Source organism: Echiichthys vipera, assembly GCF_963691815.1.
Source record: "Echiichthys vipera genome assembly, chromosome: 21".
Classification (NCBI taxonomy): Eukaryota; Metazoa; Chordata; class Actinopteri; order Perciformes; family Trachinidae; genus Echiichthys; species Echiichthys vipera.
In genome coordinates this window covers 17,352,004-17,371,016 of record NC_139846.1, presented here as the reverse complement: position 1 = coordinate 17,371,016, position 19,013 = coordinate 17,352,004, and the positions used below count along the sequence as shown (strand labels likewise).

The 19,013-nt window shown below is 40.6% G+C and overlaps 1 protein-coding gene across 1 annotated transcript in view; it reads left to right on the top strand.

Moving 5' to 3' along the window:
- The window catches only part of phldb2b (pleckstrin homology-like domain, family B, member 2b), a 43,474-nt gene extending 24,868 nt beyond the window's left edge, over positions 1-18,606 (top strand). The window contains exons 9-25 of the mRNA XM_083935822.1: positions 3,328-3,702; positions 4,673-4,834; positions 5,098-5,235; positions 6,303-6,431; positions 7,700-7,855; positions 7,993-8,103; positions 8,242-8,316; positions 9,070-9,222; positions 9,366-9,566; positions 9,978-10,121; positions 10,355-10,454; positions 11,817-11,967; positions 15,024-15,114; positions 15,377-15,523; positions 16,026-16,245; positions 16,430-16,515; positions 16,660-18,606. Of these exons, the coding sequence (XP_083791948.1) occupies positions 3,328-3,702; positions 4,673-4,834; positions 5,098-5,235; positions 6,303-6,431; positions 7,700-7,855; positions 7,993-8,103; positions 8,242-8,316; positions 9,070-9,222; positions 9,366-9,566; positions 9,978-10,121; positions 10,355-10,454; positions 11,817-11,967; positions 15,024-15,114; positions 15,377-15,523; positions 16,026-16,245; positions 16,430-16,515; positions 16,660-16,800 (2,580 nt within the window). The 3' untranslated portion in view covers positions 16,801-18,606. The remainder of the gene's footprint in view (positions 1-3,327; positions 3,703-4,672; positions 4,835-5,097; positions 5,236-6,302; positions 6,432-7,699; positions 7,856-7,992; positions 8,104-8,241; positions 8,317-9,069; positions 9,223-9,365; positions 9,567-9,977; positions 10,122-10,354; positions 10,455-11,816; positions 11,968-15,023; positions 15,115-15,376; positions 15,524-16,025; positions 16,246-16,429; positions 16,516-16,659) is intronic.
- The last annotated feature ends 407 nt before the right edge of the window (positions 18,607-19,013 follow it).

The window sequence follows — 19,013 nt, the reverse complement described above, 5'->3', positions numbered from 1 at the left end:
AGTGATTTGCACTCACAATCATTGCAATCACACAAAAACACTCCAGAAATGGAATGAGTTTAGGAATGCATCCCTTCACACTAACCTCCTCTTAGTCCCCTCAAACATACTCTCCCAGGGAATTTAAAAACACACACGCATGCACGCGCGCAAGCACACACACACAGGCAGAGTGAGGCTCACCACTCCACAGATACCTGGCAGTTAGCCCATACTAACAGGACTATTCTTAACCCTGTGCTTGGATTATGTGTGTGTGTGTGTGCGTGCGTGCATGTATGCTCGTGCGTGTTCTTGTCAGTCATCTGGAGGTCCACCCAGTGTGGTTTGGACCACTGAAGAGCCACAGAACACATCAATCAGATGTGGGTTAAAGAAACCAAGAAGATTATAGAGTGAGGTTGTAGTGCAGCAGGTGGATAAACACACAGATGCTCAACATATAATGACGACTGGACTCATAATCCCACTATCGTTCCCTCTTTAAATGCCTCTCTCTTTCACACAGCCATATTCTGCTGAGTTAATTGATGACTCTTAATGTGAGAAAAAGTTTTCTGGATGCTGTACAAACTAAACTGTATTTAACAAGCTTCTCATTGGCTTTCAGCTAACCTCCAGATATTTTTAATCATAGTTATACAGTATTTGCAAGATGGAATATTGTGGACCTGCCTTTCCTTCTCTTATCAGAGAAATAATTTGCACGGCTCAAACCCAGCTGTATTCCATTTTATTTGGTTTGATTTAAAACCATTTGTTATTAGTTTGTCTCCTGATGTAAACATGACAGATGCCTTCTGTTAGGTACATTAAATTATGTATTTAAATTGGATTATTCAAACTGAGATTGTAGTCTATATTTAAATGTCAAAATGATGAACATGTGTTTGAATAATAGCTCTCAATAATTAATATGGGCTGGGTAATTTAAGAAAGCCAAAAGCACAGTCGGAGTATGAGGATGAGCTCAGACAAAACATTGTCTTAACCTTTTCTGACCTCTAGTGGTAGAACAGGAAACCTGCATTCTTTCCATGCTAAGATGTTAGGTATTGCGCATGAATAGATATTTAAGGATTTTACCAGAAAACAAAAGCAAAACAAACAATAGCTTATGAAATATCACACTGTGTCACTTGTAAGTTTAGGTTATTATTCCATCAGTTCATTACAGGTTGCCATTTAGCAGAGTAGTTAGTTGTTAGTGTAAATAGTTTGGGATTAAAAAGAGCAGAACTTTAATGGATGCTACAAATAAGAGATCTTTGAAAGGTGATCATGAGGAGGTACATACATTTTCTATCAATGTTACAAAATGTTTTATTTCACCTTAAAGGGACACTGTGTGGTGTTGTAAGTAATTGATTACCTAAAATCCACATCTTCATTCATAAATACCTCTGCCAACAATCTGACATATCATCCTGAGCGAAAAATGTCTTATCTGTATTTACATAGGACAGGTAAGCTCTATGGAGGCTTCCATGTCCTTCCGGTTTATAAGAAACTATGAACAGCCTAGAGGGACATGAAGCACTAAGTGGTACCGGTATGGCTAAACGCGTTTTTTCGCTCAAATTTGAAAGCCTGCACTTTTTATCCTAATGCAAGATAATACTTATGCCAGGCTACAGGAGAAGGCATCCTCGTCACCGGAAAAAGAGAATTAAAAAGGCAAAGTGACCGTTCCTGAAGGCCATCATAGCTTTTACTACATGCTTGGAAAGGGAAGGATAACGGAAGGGGTATTCAGCTGATTGTAATCTCTATTTCACCACTAGATGCCGTTAAATCCTGCACACTGCTCCTTTAAAAAAATACAGCAGGTTGGAGAGGTCATAATACTTTATTTCCAGTTCTCCTCTTTTTATCCACTATGTGTGTATGCCAGACCAAAGCACCAGCTCACATTTCTCCATTTGTTTCCCTCCTTTGTTTCCCTTTTTTATTTCGTCACACTCTCCCTCCACTGTGTTTTCCTATCATTTGTTGTTTCTCCATCTTTTTTCTAAATGGCCTTTTTCTTTCAGTGCGTCTTCCTCTCCCTTTCTCTGGCTCTCTAGTGGACAGCTGGTTATTATAAGGGCTCCACAGAGGCTTGTGTCCATTACAATAGAACAAGGTGACAAACTGACAGGCTTGCTTGACCTCTGATCCTGGATCACATTACACACTATAATGGCGGGGTGAATGTTTGTTTGTGTGCATTCACACAGCTATACAATAGATTATCCCACTGGTAAACATAATAATGATTTAAACGATGAGCAATACAATGTATGAGTAGTTCTATAATGCTTTTCATAAATAGGCTGCCCCTCTTCAGGCTTTCTAATCAGGTATATACAGTATATGACTGTCTCAGACCAAACTTCACCTGGTTCAGATTCTTTCCAAGAGAAAGGATTTCCCTGGAAAGGATCCTGTTTCCTCAGTGGCAGTAAACACCGACACATTCCTGTGTTTGAAGTCATGGCTTGTTCTCGTGCACACTTCTGATCATAGTTGACAGCTGTCCACCTTCTCATTAGCTTACACTCTCTCACTCACTTGCCCACTCACTCACACTCACACATTCACACACCTCTGTCCCACGTTATTTTTTTTCTAACCTTCCCCTCTAATATTACTTACACGGGCATAGTGTGTGACTGACATACTTCTCCCTCCAGAGAAGCTACTGCTAAACCTGCGAGGGGGTATTTTGACTCTGCGCAGCCTCTGTAGCTCCCCATATAGCTGTGTTCAGCCAGGCAGAACTGTTGAGAAGGGAACTCGCTTTCCATGGAGAAGAAATATTATTTCTAGACTGTGCATTACAAACAAAACCGTATGGTACTGAGTGTATTTTGGACTAAACAAGGACACTTTAACTAGAGTGATTCACTTCTGCGATGCTACCCCAGGTAATTTGAGCATTAGAAATTTGATTGTACACTTTTTAATATTGTTATATGTGCGCACATCCAGAACCATAGTGTGTATATATATATATTTCCCACTTAACTGAGTTCTATAGTATATATACCGTATTTATACTATTATTTGTGTAGCACTAACGGGCAGTTGACTGAGTTTAAACTTAAATGGTGGGGACTTTTCGGTCAGCCACTCAAGGTATCTACCACAAAGGTTTACTCCTTTTTGAAGTAACATTATTACAGCCTGCTAACAAAAATGAATTAAATTCTTCACTTATAACTACACTTTTGCAAATAACCTAGCTGGACAGTGTGAAGGTAATAATGAGCTGACACCGCTATATTTGCACATACTGTAACTCATGCACGTATGTGTGTGTCTCTGTGTGTGTGCACATTTCAGGAGCGACAGCGGCTAGAGACCATCTTGTCTCTGTGTTCGGAGCTGGGCCGGTCTGAGAGAGATGGAGGCGCAGTTACAAATCCCACTTCAGCTGTGTCGGATCTCCAGAAGATCAACCAGGAGCTTGAGAAGCTTCAATTGGACGATGACGACGATGACACACCATCGGTCTTTTCGGAGTCGTCAGCTGTTAATGGAACAACTGGGAATGGACACATAGCCTCCCCTAGATCTGAGAATGGCCACTATGATGGGGATCTACAGATACGACGGAGGCGCAGCAGTGGTCAGCGAGACAACAGGGCAGAATCACCCGCTGTCAGTCTGCGAAGCTTCGCGCCCTCACCTTCTCCACGCACACAGAGGATCAATGAGGTACAATAGATTTATTTCTACACATTATATGCTCCTACTAATAATGTTTAGCTTACAGTCACTTTACCATGATTATATACACAGATGTATAAACATCTCTGTACAGAGTCTTTTTAATTTAATGAGAATCTAAAGGGATGTGTATAGCAGAGAACTCATCAACTACCTTTTCAGACAATTTGGTGAATAAGATAGAGAAAACTTTGATTTGCTGTTATTTATATAGTAATTCTGTGCCATTCTTTGAATATGCAGTAATGACTATGGGTCTACAATCGCACACTGGAGTCTCAACAAAATTATCAGTCAGTGTTGATTGGTTCAAATGCATGTTGAAGCTCAGCATCATACATGTCTCCTGTGTGAAAAGAGGACAAGACGAGGAGCTAAAGTAGCACCTTTGACTTTGGTCAGCTTCTTAAAAGATTAATCAGGATTGATGTGGGAAGTTAGTGTTTATGCTCCCTGTTCTTTCTGGACAACATGAGAGTGACAAGGATCACTCTTAATACTTGGAAAGTATCGACATACACCACCTTCACATACACAGATGGGAGATATTTACAGCCCATTTATTAGATTAGAGCAGGCTAAGTGTTACAATTTAGAATTGACAGCTGGTGTTTATGTGTGAGGGTGTATGTGTGCATGTGTCTGCCCGCGTTATTTTGCTGCCAAAGAACATGAATTTTCTAAAGGAAGTGCTGCTTCAGCACAGCAAAACTGTGTTCAGTACTACAAATACAAATGTTATTTATCCATTATATATGATGATATTTGATATTTTTGTCCTGCAATCATCGTAGTGACTAACTAACTCATAAACCATGGTAAAATTACCAAACACTTCCAGTCAACACATTATTGAATTGTCAGTGATTATTATGACAGCTAATTACTATGAAACCCCAATATAACTACATCTTAACAATGTTTCAGTATGTGACTCAGTTGATGATGTTGTCACCAGGCTGTAGATGATGCAGCTCATCGTCGTACACAGGAAATGAGGCCTTCAGAGGAGGAAGTGAGGCGTGTGGAAGAGGAGAGGATCCAGGTGCTGAACAACATGGAGGAGCTCGAGCAAAAGATCAAAGACCTGGACAACCAAATGGAGGAATCTGCCCAAGAGGTAAGGATACGACAGAGTGACGGACAGTGGCATTCTGGGCAGACAGACAAAGCAGCAAAAATGTCCATCTTAACATTCATAGTTTAATGTTAAGTTTAGAAATTTTAAAAGAAACGTGAAGTGCTTCTACTACTACTGTCAAATCGTAACACATTTTGTTCACATGTGACCAGGTATTGTACCTGCCGGTTTGATGAAGGTACAGTACGGATAAAGCCAGAATCATTTTTAATGCCTTTTTTACTGTTGTGTATTTATCCAAGGTGGAGCTTGAGCGAGCTCTGGTGGAGGCTGAGCAGGAGTCAGAGGTTGCTGCCCTCCAGCAGGAAAGAGATGCTCTGGAAGCACTTCACAACAAGATGGCTGACTTAGAGACCAAGTCCCAGAAGGAAAAAGATAAGGTATTTAACAGACTACGCTATATTGTAAAACAACAAGTGAGATTTCCCTGAGATTCATTATTCATAATTCGACTATTGTGTTGATGATGATGAATCTTCTGCAAATTGTTTGTATTGCTTTGCTGAAGGGCAGGTAAGTGATAGAAGTATGAGGGTAGAGGGGAGAAACATACTCTTACAAATAGTAAGAAATCAGGTGTTGTACACTAAACATGGGTTTTAATCAGCAACATGTATTTTCCTTCCGAAGGTTTTATGTGTGTGTAGTATTGTAAATACACACTCGGAGGCTCTCATACATTTAGGGGTCATGTGACCAACTGGGCGGTGTTAATCCTTTTCATGCTGTCTCTGGTCCAAATATACATCTGCTAATACTGCCCAGAGTATAGCAGTGATCCTATCTTACACACACTCCGTGGAAGGGGTGTATGTGTGTGTGTGTGTGTGTATGTCTGTTGCATTAAGACTGATTGTGAAATTTCAATGGACCCTGTAGCCTGTAGGTACTGTGTGAGCCAGAGGGAAAGAGAGACGGAACGATCAGATAGATAAGTGTTGATCTGAGTTTTCAAAACCTCTGTTGAAGAGCAGGTCAAGTTGAATGCTTGTACAGATTTTAGGCGTGTGTATATGTTGTGTTATCTGCAAAGTCCATTAATCTACTGAGCCATTTCTTCTCATCCATCCCCTCAATCATTTCCATTCAAACAATCAAACAAAAAAAGGCAGGAGAAAGAACTCATCATGACACTAAATTACATACTACCTTTATTTCTACTCCATACATCCCAGTTCTCCATCCTTTTGGTAGATTTTTTTCTCTAGCGTTCCCTCCCCTCCGTCCCCCTCCTATGCTAATCTTGCTGACCTGAACGCCGTAGTGACTAACTGTGGCTTCCCCCAAGTCCCACTAACGCTGCCATCCTCTCTCTGTCCTGTGTGTGTGTGTGTGTGTGTGTGTGTGTGTGTGCGTCTCTGTTCCCTTGTTTGTACACAATGTGTACATGCGTGTATATGTGTTTATGTGGGCATGTATGTCTGTTACGTACTTGTTTGTATGCCAGGCGTGCGAGTTGCTACAGGCAGAAAGGGGCAGAGTAGAGAGGTTGGCTCAGATTGTTTGTGAGCAGCGATCCCAGCTGGACAGCTGCCCTGAGGCCACCAAGGAGCCCCTGCAGGAGCAGCTGGCCAGGGTCAGTACATACACACAAACACACACTCACACCTCACATACACATGCACAGGAAGATATGTACGTTTAGTCTGTAAATCAATGGACCCGTGCAGAGACATCGCAACAAGCATAGAACTGGGAAATGCAACAGCTGTGCACGCATAAACTGATAGACTGACCCAACCAAACATACAGTATACGTATGTGGACAGGTATTCACATGAACAGACACTAGAAAGAGATATGTGATGCTTGTATATTTTATCTTGCATGTGAATTTGCACACATTTTCTTTTCTGAGCTAATTTGCTTTCTACCCAATGGCCACCTTAGCTATACATGCTTTGAGGGTTGCAATGTGCTGACATCTGGACAGGTTGCAAGTCAATCACAGGTCTGACGCATGGAGAACCATTCATGCTCACATTAACACCCATGGGCAATTTAGAGTGGCCACTTAACCTAACCTGCATGGGTTTTCTCCAGGTGCTCTGGTTTTCTCCTGAGTAAAAATATTTCTTAAAGAGAGACCACTTTTGAATGATCTGTACTTACAGTATGTAACATGCCACATGTTTACTCAGACACTGGTATTGCTTTGGTGTAGTCCTCTGCATGACTGTTGATGTTGGTTGATGAAACATCAAGGATCTGGGTCAGGTTTGCTTTTTAATTGTATTGTGGGATGAGAAAGTGCTTTCTGATCTGTATTTGCCTGCATATTTCTGTTTGTCTCAGCAATTTCATCTCACAGCTTTTTTTATATAATTAGTATGATTCACATGTCACCCATACTGAGAAAAATTCTCATCACTAAAATTTCAAACGGGCAATTTTAAATGAGATGAAGAGGTTCAGGTTTTGATGTGTCAGAGTGTTCATCAACACTTGCATGTATACGTGATCAGTTAGGTCACTTGTTTTTTTGTTTCAGTAATTGATCAATAAAGCATCAATCAGTGTGCACAATGTGTCGGAACCATAGATCCTATTATATAACTTCAGTGCTACTCCAGATTCCACTGTAAATCTGAACATTTTATTAGATCAATGCGTTTTCATGCATTTAACTGCCATGCACCCCCTGCGTATGTGTGTGTGTGTGTCTATGAGAGAGAGTAGCCCAAGTAATTTGGTCACGTATTTTTATGTTTACCTGCATCTTAAATGTTTTATCAAGTGTATGTGCTAGACCAGTATGTCTAGTTAGGTTTTTAATGTATACACGCATAACATTGTCTTCCCTGTTCACCTGTGCATTATTTCTTTTGTTTGTTTGTTTGTCAGGACTGTGAGGTGCTGGATGCAGAGTCAAAGCGTTTTGAGGACCTGGAGTTCCAGCAGCTGGAGAGAGAGAGCAGGCAGGACGAGGAGAAGGAGACCCATACGCAACAGTTTCTCAGGGAGATCGCAGACTTCCAGCGGAGCACTGTCACTCGCAAGGTAAAAGCTGTTTGATGGCGTGTTTTGAATGAGTCGAACCTGTGAAAAAAATGTCTACATTACAATGTCAACAATAACAAAAGGTTCCATGTCTCCTTCATTCCAAGTGCCGGTAACATGTTTTACTTTTCCTTCAGGAACGACTGTTAACTCTGAAGAAGCAGGCTGCACAAATTACCCAGCAGTCTCAGCGAGAGAAGGAGAGCTTCATGAAGGAGAGGAGCACCCTCGAAGCAATGCTGCAAAGGGTACTAAGATATCCATGTTTGCATGTGTATACATGTGGTCATTCTAGCTGCTGTGTATGAATTACAGGAAGAACCATCAAAAAGTTCATTTGGTTTTCTTTTTTTTAATTTCCTTCGTTTCCTTTTCTTATCTATAAGGAGAAAGCCAACTTCACCATGCTGGAAAGAAAATATGCTGACCTCACTGGTGGCAGAGGTTTCACTCTAAGGGAGGTAGGTTTGGTTGACAGCTGTCAGACAAGGAAATGAAGACTGTTCTCCTCTTTGAACTCTTTAAGACTCTTCAAGTGGGCCCTACCCTCATTTTTAATCGTTGGGGTTTTCTTCTCCACTAGGGTACAGCCTCTTTGGCTGATGTGTGTCAGGCTTTAAGCAATCGTTGCCATGACACCACCTCTGCTGCAATTTATCTTCCTCCACTCAACTTGTGCCCCCTCTCATCCTTCCTTTCTTCTATTTCTCTCAAGAAGGCTGAGGTACTTTTGTTTTACTAATATATCCCTCCGTGTATTCCTCTTTGTCCATATAGGAATATATCCATATATCCATCTCATCTCTCTGTTCCTTCCTTGTGGTTGTTTCTTTTTCCCCTTTCGGTTTCTTGTTGTAACTGCCAGCTCCTGCAATTCAGGAAGTGCAGACACTGGAGGAATTTGAGCAGAGACTTATTTCATTAATTCAATACACAGCTTGTACTCACATGTATTAATACCAAGATAACCTTGTAACAATGTCTATTGTGTTGTGTACTCCACTCAATGAATGTTAACAGTACAGTGTCTATTTCTTCTGTAAGTGACAAGACTTTTTGTTCAGTTTTTTTCTTTGAAACTGCTAAAATCACCAAATTCTGCATCATTCTAACAACTAATTCTCAAGTTTGTCATTAATATGGCTGACTCACTTCATGCTACAGTATGCCTCACCCCTTCTCTCTCCCCCCTTTGTCCACATGGCACTTTCCAGGGCTATGTCACAGTCAGTGAAATCAATGAGCTTTACTCACATCTTGGGGGAGACCCTAAACACGCCCCTGCCCCCACTCTGGCCAATGCCTCTCCTGAGTTCGAGGCAAACGCCTCCCCTGATGACGACACCCCCAAACCAACGGAGGATGAGGTGTGTGTTGTGGTAGTTAACTTCACAGACGTAGATGATGCAACGTATTTGTGTGTGTGTGAGGATGTTATTTCCCTCCTTTCTTTGTTTTCTGACACTGATCCTTTCTTCTTTTCCTTTCCTTTCCTTTCTTCTTTTCAAAGCTCTGTCATTCTTCCTCACCTGCCGACTGTCACTCCTCTTCCTCATCTTCTTCCTCCTCCCATCTATATACCCGCCCCCTCCCGAAAACACCCTCTGTGCATTGGCCAGAGAACATGGTGTCATATCGAGACCCCTCTCCCCTCCCTGACTCTCCCCCACCTCCCCTTCCTGTCAAAAAACACCACCACCGACACCGGCAGGTAATGTGTGTGTCTGTCTGTTTGCTTGTGTGTATCAGCAACTTTTTGTGTGACAAGTACAAGTAGAGGACAATGTGTCTGAAAATCGGTAAATTAATTTATAGTGCACTATTAATAACACTGATCCTCCCCCTATTTCATCCCATACTCGTGGCTTAAATTCATCGATATGGAAACAAGAATCGCAGAATGCATTGTTGTTTTCCACAGTGTCTTTTTTTGATAAACGTTTTTAAAAAAAGGTACATTTTAAATCTTGTGTAGTGAGTTAGTCATTACAATGTCCTTAAATGTAATTTAAGGACATCTCAATTTGATTGAGATGAATGACAATCTTGAATAATCAATAGTCAACTAACCATGAACATCCCTTTCCTCTGTTGTGGTGTGTGTGTGTGTGGATTTGATCAGCATTTCCGTTTGCTGGAAGAGAGGAAGAGATCTGAGAGAGAAGGTAGCTTCCATCTAAGTGACACATTACCCAGGAAGAAAACCACACACACCATGACCCCCCAGTTTACGTGTGCAACGCTGGGACGCAGCTTCCCTACCAAGGTACACATACTTTGAGATGGTCATGTATGCATAAGTGACATACGTCAGAACAAATTCATTGATGTCATAGTTTTTCTGTCTGTTTAGCTTATTTTCTCAAATTCCACATTCAACTGTATTGTGTATTATCATTATAAATATTGTGTCATTTCGAAGATGCACGCCAGATTTATTTTTTTAAATGACTAATACATGGAAGTAAAAAGGTTTGGTCTCTTTTTGATCATGTCTAGTCCCATCATCCCCTGGTACAGAGCACAAGTTGTGGCAGCATTCTCCCAAGAATTTTTTCCTTATCCAACAAGGAAACTGAATCTCGACGTCTGCATAAAGGTACACAAACACATCCACAGACAATACTCTAAAAACCATATATATATGGAGAGAGTGCATGTATGTACACAAACACATGGGAATACATCTTCACTCCCAAAGATCTTTATCCGTCAGTTGTCTCTCTTACTCATGTCTCCATCACTCACACAAACAAACATTCTCATAACTGGGTCACCAAATATGGGAACATCTGTCCTTATGGGTTTTGTGTGTGGGTGTGCACCTCAGTGTTCTTTGTTGGAGCGCAACCATTCTCATTTGTTTATGTGTCGATGGAGATAGTGCAGGAATGTAAATGGAGGAGGGCTGCTCCATTAAGTGGTGTAGAGTATTTTAGTAGAGAGAGTGTTTTCGAGTATGGACAATATAAAAAAACGTTATGTAGTTGGTAGAAGGGCTGTTGTAAGTTAAAAGAAACTAAGAAGTTAATTTTCTCCAAGTCCACTCGTTGCCACAGATGACCAGCCATTTCCCATTATTAAGAAAATATGCTGTTAACTCATCACAGAGTATAAGCCCTATTGCCCTCTGTTTGGGTTTATGCTGACATGTGGTTTTAAATGCAGATTTAGCTGCTGAAAGATGACAGGTAACTGTTACCTCAAGGACCCTGTGCCTTTTTGTATAAGTCTTTACTATTTTGAATGGAAATGTTATTATTTATATGCAAACTAACCACATCTATCAACTGATTATGTTCTTGAATAGAATACTCTTTCATTTCTGCTCTTTTACACGACACACCCTAGGGAAAACAATACATTTATTGTGAAACATTTTGTGTATTGTGTGTTGTAACAGTACTGCTGTATTTCTTGAACACTAGTACATGTATCTGGTCTCTCGGTCCCTTGATCTGGCTCATCAGATGGGTGGGTCTGCTGAATGGGGCAGATGGTATCAGTTTTTTTGTGCGTTTCTTCCTGTACCCAGAGGCTAAATTAGTCTCTTTAAAGTATCTGCGCTGTAATTTTGCCATCATTCTTCCTTCAACTTCTGAGGGCATCTCATTTTCTTTCCAGACATCTTTGGACTGCCTTAACGACTTTTAGGACACTGCATGTACTTGTTTTGCAGACTGTTTATTTGTTTGTTTGTTTGTTTATGAGTCCTGCTATTTGGACACACTTTAACCAGAGTAGTTACACCAATACGGTGAGGATTTATTTTTCACTGAACGTCAAAGAGCTTTTCACAGTGGCGGGGCAGTGTGATCCAAAATTGAATCCGTCTGGGCAAACTATTGTCCCAGATGGAGTGACGGAGACAGGTACAACACAAGTGAACATAAGAAGAATAAATAAGGTTAGTCACTGCTGTTGTTTATTTCTCTTTCTGTGTGTGTGTGTGTATCTCCAGGTCAGCCAGGCTCCCGAACAGCTTCCCAAACCAATGTCTACCTCGATGCCTTTGGGTACCGCGACAATCAGGCCTTTGACACAATGAGTGTGGATAGTACTGACTCCATTGAAACCAGCATCTCCGCTTGCTCACCTGATAATGTCTCCAGGTAAGTGTCGCCAGTGTGTGTCGTTTGTGTCTTTGGAGATTAATAGAAAGAACAGAAACAAAGAAATTAAGTCTGTCAGTGGAGTGTAAAATTTGTTTAGTTTGAATATTTCTATATCTAGTATGTGCTGATGAACATTATTTGATTTAAAAAATCTGACAGACCAAGACAGAAAGGTTGAAATGTTGAAATATGACAAGAGACAGACCGAGAATTGAAAACTTGAAAACACAAAAATGTCCCTTCTGTGTTCATAATATTAACCATTGAGTGTAGGAAGTTGATCGGTGGGGTCAACAAAGAGCGTAGAAAATGAGTTAATGTAAAAAGCGTGTGGAGCTGCAAAGCAGGGGTTTCCCGCCTTTCATGGTCCCTCCTTGGAGAATAAGATGTGTAGAACTGTGTGAGTTAAGGGGGACTCTTGATTAGTGTTCTAAGGGTCAGGTTACGGAAGACGGAAAACGTGTGTGTGTGTGTGTGTGTGTGTGTGTGTGTGTGTGTGTGTGTGTGTGTGTGTGTGTGTGTGTGTGTGTGTGTGTGTGTGTGTGTGTGTGTGTGTGTGTGTGTGTGTGTGTGTGTGTGTGTGTGTGTGTGTGTGTGTGTGTGTGTGTGTGTGTGTGTGTGTGTGTGTGTGTGTGTGTGTGTGTGTGTGTGTGTGTGTGTGTGTGTGTGTGTGTGTGTGTGTGTGTGTGTGTGTGTGTGTGTGTGTGTGTGTGTGTGTGTGTGTGTGTGTGTGTGTGTGTGTGTGTGTGTGTGTGTGTGTGTGTGTGTGTGTGTGTGTGTGTGTGTGTGTGTGTGTGTGTGTGTGTGCGTGCGTGCGTGCGTGCGTGCGTGTGTGTAGTCAACCCCCTCAGGTTCAGATGCAAACCAGTGTGGAGGTACATTTTGGGGTCCACCCCCCGTCTGGACCAAAACCATGTGTGCTTGCTTTCCTTCTCTTCTTTTTTACAGTGGTTGCATCTGTCTTTTGTCTCCCCTCCTCTTGTTTCTCTGAATGGTATGGTCTTGTTTCTGCAGATAGATTTTGCACAGTCCCAAACCATTTGCAGATTGACCTCTCTGCAAGTTTTCCTGGAACAGGCTACCTCCGTGTGTGCATGGTTCCAGTTGGATTTTGTTGGCCTCGATTGGATTGCAATCGGCTTGGATTGCAACCTGGATCAGTGCTGGACAAAAAAGTAGTTTCATGATAGAACTGGGTTTTTTTTCATCTTGTTAGTGATGTGTCCCGTTTTCTGGCGGTACAAGTGTTGGAACAAGAAAAATAAGGTTCTCAAGTAATCCAAATACTTGAATAAATAGACTTGTACTGGGCTGGTCCACAATGACTATGAGTGCAATTCCCTCTCATCGACTCAGGTAAGAGAATGGCAAGGGGACGGGAGGAAGAGAGGAAAGGATGGCAGTTACAATGAGGTTGGAGACAGGATGTGTGGTGGAAGATTAGTTGGAGTCTAAATGCAAGTACTAAAATAAGTAGACTAAAATATGATATATAATGCAGTCAGAGGTACTGATTTAATTAAGTCTACCCATAACATTTCTTCTTACGTTGAATGGCATGGTTGATTTCCATCTCTGCCTGAGTAGGTTAAACTTTTTCGGTATGTTGTGTATGTTGTTATATTGTTGTTGATTTTGTTTATTATTCTTGTTTTATTTTACTTGTCTTTTACAAGTTACTACCTTTAAAAGTGTGCAAAATTCACGACTATGTAAGTTGGTGGTATTCAGTTAAAATGACAGCCGAATGAGAGTGAGAGCTGTAGTGATTTCAAATTAAATTAGAAACTGATGCTGACCGAACAATACCAGAGAGCGGGAAAGCATTTTCTTTTCTCTGCTTGCACTTATTTTTTTCTTTATTGTTCATACCCTCCCTCTCTATCCTTTTTTTTCTCTTTTAAATGACTCTGGGTACACTCGTTCTCTCTCTTGCCCTCCTTTCCTTCCTGATTTGTTTAGACTGAGTCTAATGTGTACCATTCATCTTAACAAGGTTGTGACATCACTGAAGATCAAAACTGGGTATCCATTTCCTTCTGGCTCCGGATAAGAGAGAGAGAGAGTGTGTGTTTGCATATCAGAGAGAGGACAATTGAGAAAGAAAAATACTGTTCAACATGACAAACTTATTTGCAAATCCCTTCCCTTTGATGTCAGTCAATTATGCATGTCATAATCTATCAGCAGTGTGAGAGACCTGAAGCCACACTTGGCCGGCTGTTCTAAACTTACAGTGACACGACAGAAAGTCAGAGAATCTAACTGAGAGAGGGATAAGAAAGATGGTCTGATCCTCAGATTGCCTCAACATCCAGCTTTCCTCTCATAATGGCTTTCCTCTTTGATTTAGCAGACAGACAGACACCAAACACACACATACGCATCTGTCTGCAACAGTAGTCTGTGTCACAGTTGGGATAAAGCCGGCATTCTCCTCCCTTTTCGCTATCTCCGTTATCTATTTCTCAAGGGCACCGTCACCGCATCCGGGGCTTGGCATCGGCCAAGACGATTGAGGGGCGGTTTAAACAAATACAAACAAGCCAGAAGGTTTTTTTCCCCCTGTCCCTGAATGTTAACCCGACTTTTCTCCAGCGGGGAAACAGCGCTGTCGAGCAATGCAAGAATGCATAATCAGTAAATAATCACGAGTATTCTCAGGAGACTGTAGCCTTTTTGTTGAACTAAACGCTTTAAGCCAAGACTGTGAATGTGTTCTCTCTAGTTTCTTTCCTGACAACAAACTTCACCACAGTCTCAGTAATCTGTACTTCCACTACTGTGGCACTGACCTGAAAAGAACACATGGAAAAGTTAGAATGGAGTGAGTTTGTCATGCTTGCTGCTGGTGTAGCAGGTTTAATTGATGAACTTGGCAGCTACTCTGTTTCATTAATTTTTCCAGTGTATCTCAGGTTCAGCCAGATGACAGTTGAGTTGGTGTTTATTTTCTCATGATTATGTCGAGTGGTTCATTGTGCTGGATAAAAAGGGTTATAACCGCTTCTTTTTTTTTCCTGACGCACTTTGTATGTGTTTGTGTGCTGCAGTGCCAGTACTTCAAATGTGGCCAGGCTAGAGGAGATGGAGCGTCTGCTGAGAGAAGCCCAGGCAGAGAAGAGCCGCCTCATCGAAAACAAGGTCACTAATATACAAATCCTCATGACAATTATTTCACCTTTTTTGTTTTCACTGTTTTATAGTTTGTTTTTGGTATAGAGAAGGGTCACATATTTAAAAAAACAGAAATATTGTCCCTTTAATTGCCTCTGTGATAAATACCCAATCTTAAAGACACAGGTACACTTCTTGGCAAATGGCATAATTCACATTTATTTCCCAATTTCTGTCTGTGTGTGTGTGTGTGTGTGTGTACTCTGTTACAATTTCCATAATTGCTCAGGAGCAAGAAATGGAACTGCGAAAGCAGGCGCTGGATGAGGAGAGGAAAAGAAGAGAGGACCTGGAGAAACGGCTACAGGAGGAGACGAGCAGACGGCAGAAACTCATTGACCGTGAGGTGAAACTGCGAGAAAAACAGAGGGCACAGGTAGGAAAGCAAGACGGGAGCATAAAACATTTGTGTTCCACCTTGAAGTGTTACGATTGGAAAGTGTTTCTCAATATGTTGTTGTTCTTTGGTACAGTATGTTGTTGTTTTTTTAATCAAAAGTGAAAGAATATGTCTTACTCTCAACAGTAAGAGATTTTTCCCATGCTGTATTTTTCTCCTAAAAGATCATTTTGAACTTGAATTAACCTTTTACTTTTTCAACAAAGCATTCCATCTTGTTTCTGTAGCTAACTTTTGTATGTGTTCTGCATACTTCCCTCTCTCTGTATGGTTTCAATCATGTCTGTACTGACAGGTCTTAGTATAATCTTGATCAATCATCTTTTGTTCTCTTTCCTGGACCATCAACTGTTGGCAGCAGAAAAAAGAATCTTATACTTTAATCTGTCCAACATATGCATCTGCAGGATTTTGTATGGGTTATATAAACATCATTGTCCAATTTTCAATTAACCCATTCGCTCTTTTTACTCTACAGTCCCGGCCGCTAACACGGTACCTGCCGGTGCGAAAGGACGACTTTGACTTGAGGGCTCACATTGAGTCGGCGGGCCACAGCACAGACACATGTTTCCACTTGTCCATCTCTGAAAAGACCTGCCGCGGCTACTTGATCAAAATGGGAGGCAAAATCAAAACCTGGAAGAAACGCTGGTTCGTCTTTGACCGCAACCGGCGCACGCTCTCCTACTATTCAGGTAGGGTAGATGCACACGCAGGCACACAAACTACCACGTAAAGATGCAAGTACATACACGGGTACAGAGCATACACATAGTCACACACATAATTTACAGATATATTTGAATGTATTTCCTATATTTTACATGCATTTGAAATAAAGCAATTTGTAAAGCATAGCTAATGTTCTCTCTTCTGTAGACAAGCATGAAGCCAAGCTGAAGGGAGTCATCTACTTCCAAGCTATTGAAGAAGTGTATTATGATCACTTAAAGAATGCACATAAGGTATGTGTTTGTATATATATGCTGCTACAAAAAACAATGCATGCAAATACCTTAACAAAGTATGATGTATATCTTCTAATTTACTCAACCCCCTTTATTCTCCCTCTCTTCCCTCTTTTCTTTGTTTGTTGTTTGCTCCTTCAGAGCCCTAATCCCTCCCTGACCTTCAGCGTAAAAACCCATGATAGAGTCTACTACATGGTTGCTCCCTCTCCCGAGGCCATGAGGATCTGGATGGACGTGATCGTCACAGGCGCCGAGGGATACACCCAGTTCATGGTGTAGTGAAGGAAGCGGAATCTGCCAACAGGCTACAACTCTTGGCTTTAAAGACTCTTTTTTTTTTTTTTGTTATCCTTGGACTCTTTAAGTGCCTGGATGGATGGATGTTATTGTCAACTGTGCTGATGAATGAACACAGTTTCTGTTGTATAGAGACAGCAGCTCAGTTGCTCAAGATCCTTTTGCAACATTTTATCCACCTCATTTGCAAGATGGGCAGTTTTTACAATCATATGTGGGGCATTAATTTAAATTGTAGGCAGAGACTAGGTAATAATTGTTTAGAAATGTTAGGCAGTTAGGTTCAGGAGGAGATCTGAAATGTGCTACGCGCACCACTGTGCCTTGGAGTGAGTGCAGGTGTATCTCAAGGGGTAAAGGACATAAATGTTAAAAAGATATTTTATGAGCTTATTTCATTTTTTTAGTTTCTTTAGAAAAGAGCAGTCTGACTCAACAGCTTTTTATAAATTATACTTTTAAGAGACTATCAGAAAACTGCGTCGTGAACCAGTTTGAGCTCTATAATACTATTATATGGCATCAATTAGGAATACAGAAAAGTAGTTGTGTTTAGAAATGCTAATACAAAGCATGACCAATTTTAACATATCATAGCAGAATGGGTTTCAGACTCTTTCAAGTGTGTTTTAATCATTTTTAGACTCTATTCTGTGCACAGAATAAATAATGCATATTAATTTCGTAAAAGTAGTTGAGTAATCTAAATTTTTCCACCTTGATCATCTTTAATCTCATGTATCGTTACGGTGGCATCCTCAGGTCTTAACTGTGTGCATGAATTTGCACGCATGCTCATGATCATGTGTGACTTTATACATATGCGAAGAAGTGCCTATGTTTATGTGCATACCTAACTCTTATGTAACTCCAAGGTGCTGTTCTCACATGGTGAACGCCACACATAAAAGATTTCAATTGGGGTGCAATTATGAAGTCAACCTTGTGATTATCGGTCATTTTTTATTATGGATGACTGTGGTGGGTTTACAATAGTGTCACCACAGGCTCATAAATTAATCTCTGTAGTGTCAGGCTTGTTATTTTATAATACAAGGGTTAAGTTCAATAAGCATGAGGAATAATGACCTTTACTGAGGCACAACATTGTGATATTTGTACATTTTGTTATAGTTAGTTTTAAAATACTGAGGACAATTGTGATTTAGTAGCAACTCAAAGCTCCTGTCTGTGCCTTTTTTTAAAATCATATTTTGTGTGACAGTATTTTGACATGCATATTATCTACTCTGTTTTTTAAGAGCTAAGTGTAACTATATACAATGCCAAACTGTCTGTCGTGAGAAAACACAAATGTGGAAGCATGATCCGGAGTGGTTTTGTGAAAAACAGCCCTTACAGGATTAAGTTGTGTTGCAGAAAGAATTTATGGTACATGCGCTCACTTTAGAGGCTTTTAGTCATTCAAACTGACTTATTATTTTATTATTTTCCTTTGGTCCACTAGATTTCATCACATTGCTTTTGTTACCACTAATTCAACTGACTATTCCACATTGATCACTAAAGCTGCTTTTATATTGTATGTCATATTCCATACTGTGTCTGAAAGATTCTGTGCATTTATCATCTTGCCTCCTGGCATTGCTTTTTGTCTATTGACCAAAGTACATGTTTATGTGTTATAATGTATATGTGGTTTCTGTGCTTCGACTTCTCTTTGTTCAGTACAATAAGATCAAAATGACGTGTTTTTACATGAGCACATGAAGCTGTTACAGTGGGAGCTTCCATGAGCCTATTTTTTATTCAAAAAGAAATGCTGTTGATCCTACTGTATTTATGCTATTACCAATGCATGTATCTTAATTTTTGTATTTCCCTATGAATAATAAAAAAATATATATTTTACCTTTTTTATTATGAGAAGTTAGTTTCTGTGAGAGCACACTGCCCCTCACAACAAGTCAACTTTCTTGGGTAGCAGACTTTCAAAATAACTTCAAATCAATTACTAAAAAAAGCAACCATAACCAATTTATGGAAGTGCGTCAAACCACAATAATATGGAAAACATTGTAGGATGAGTGCGATGGGGACGAAGCGCCGCTATGTGGCAAAAGTCGGTACTGTCACTGTTGCTGTAGCTGCTGTATATTGCTGCAATGTGATACAGGGATACAGTGGGATTTTATAATGAAAATTGTACAGTTCAAATAAACGTTTTATTCCTC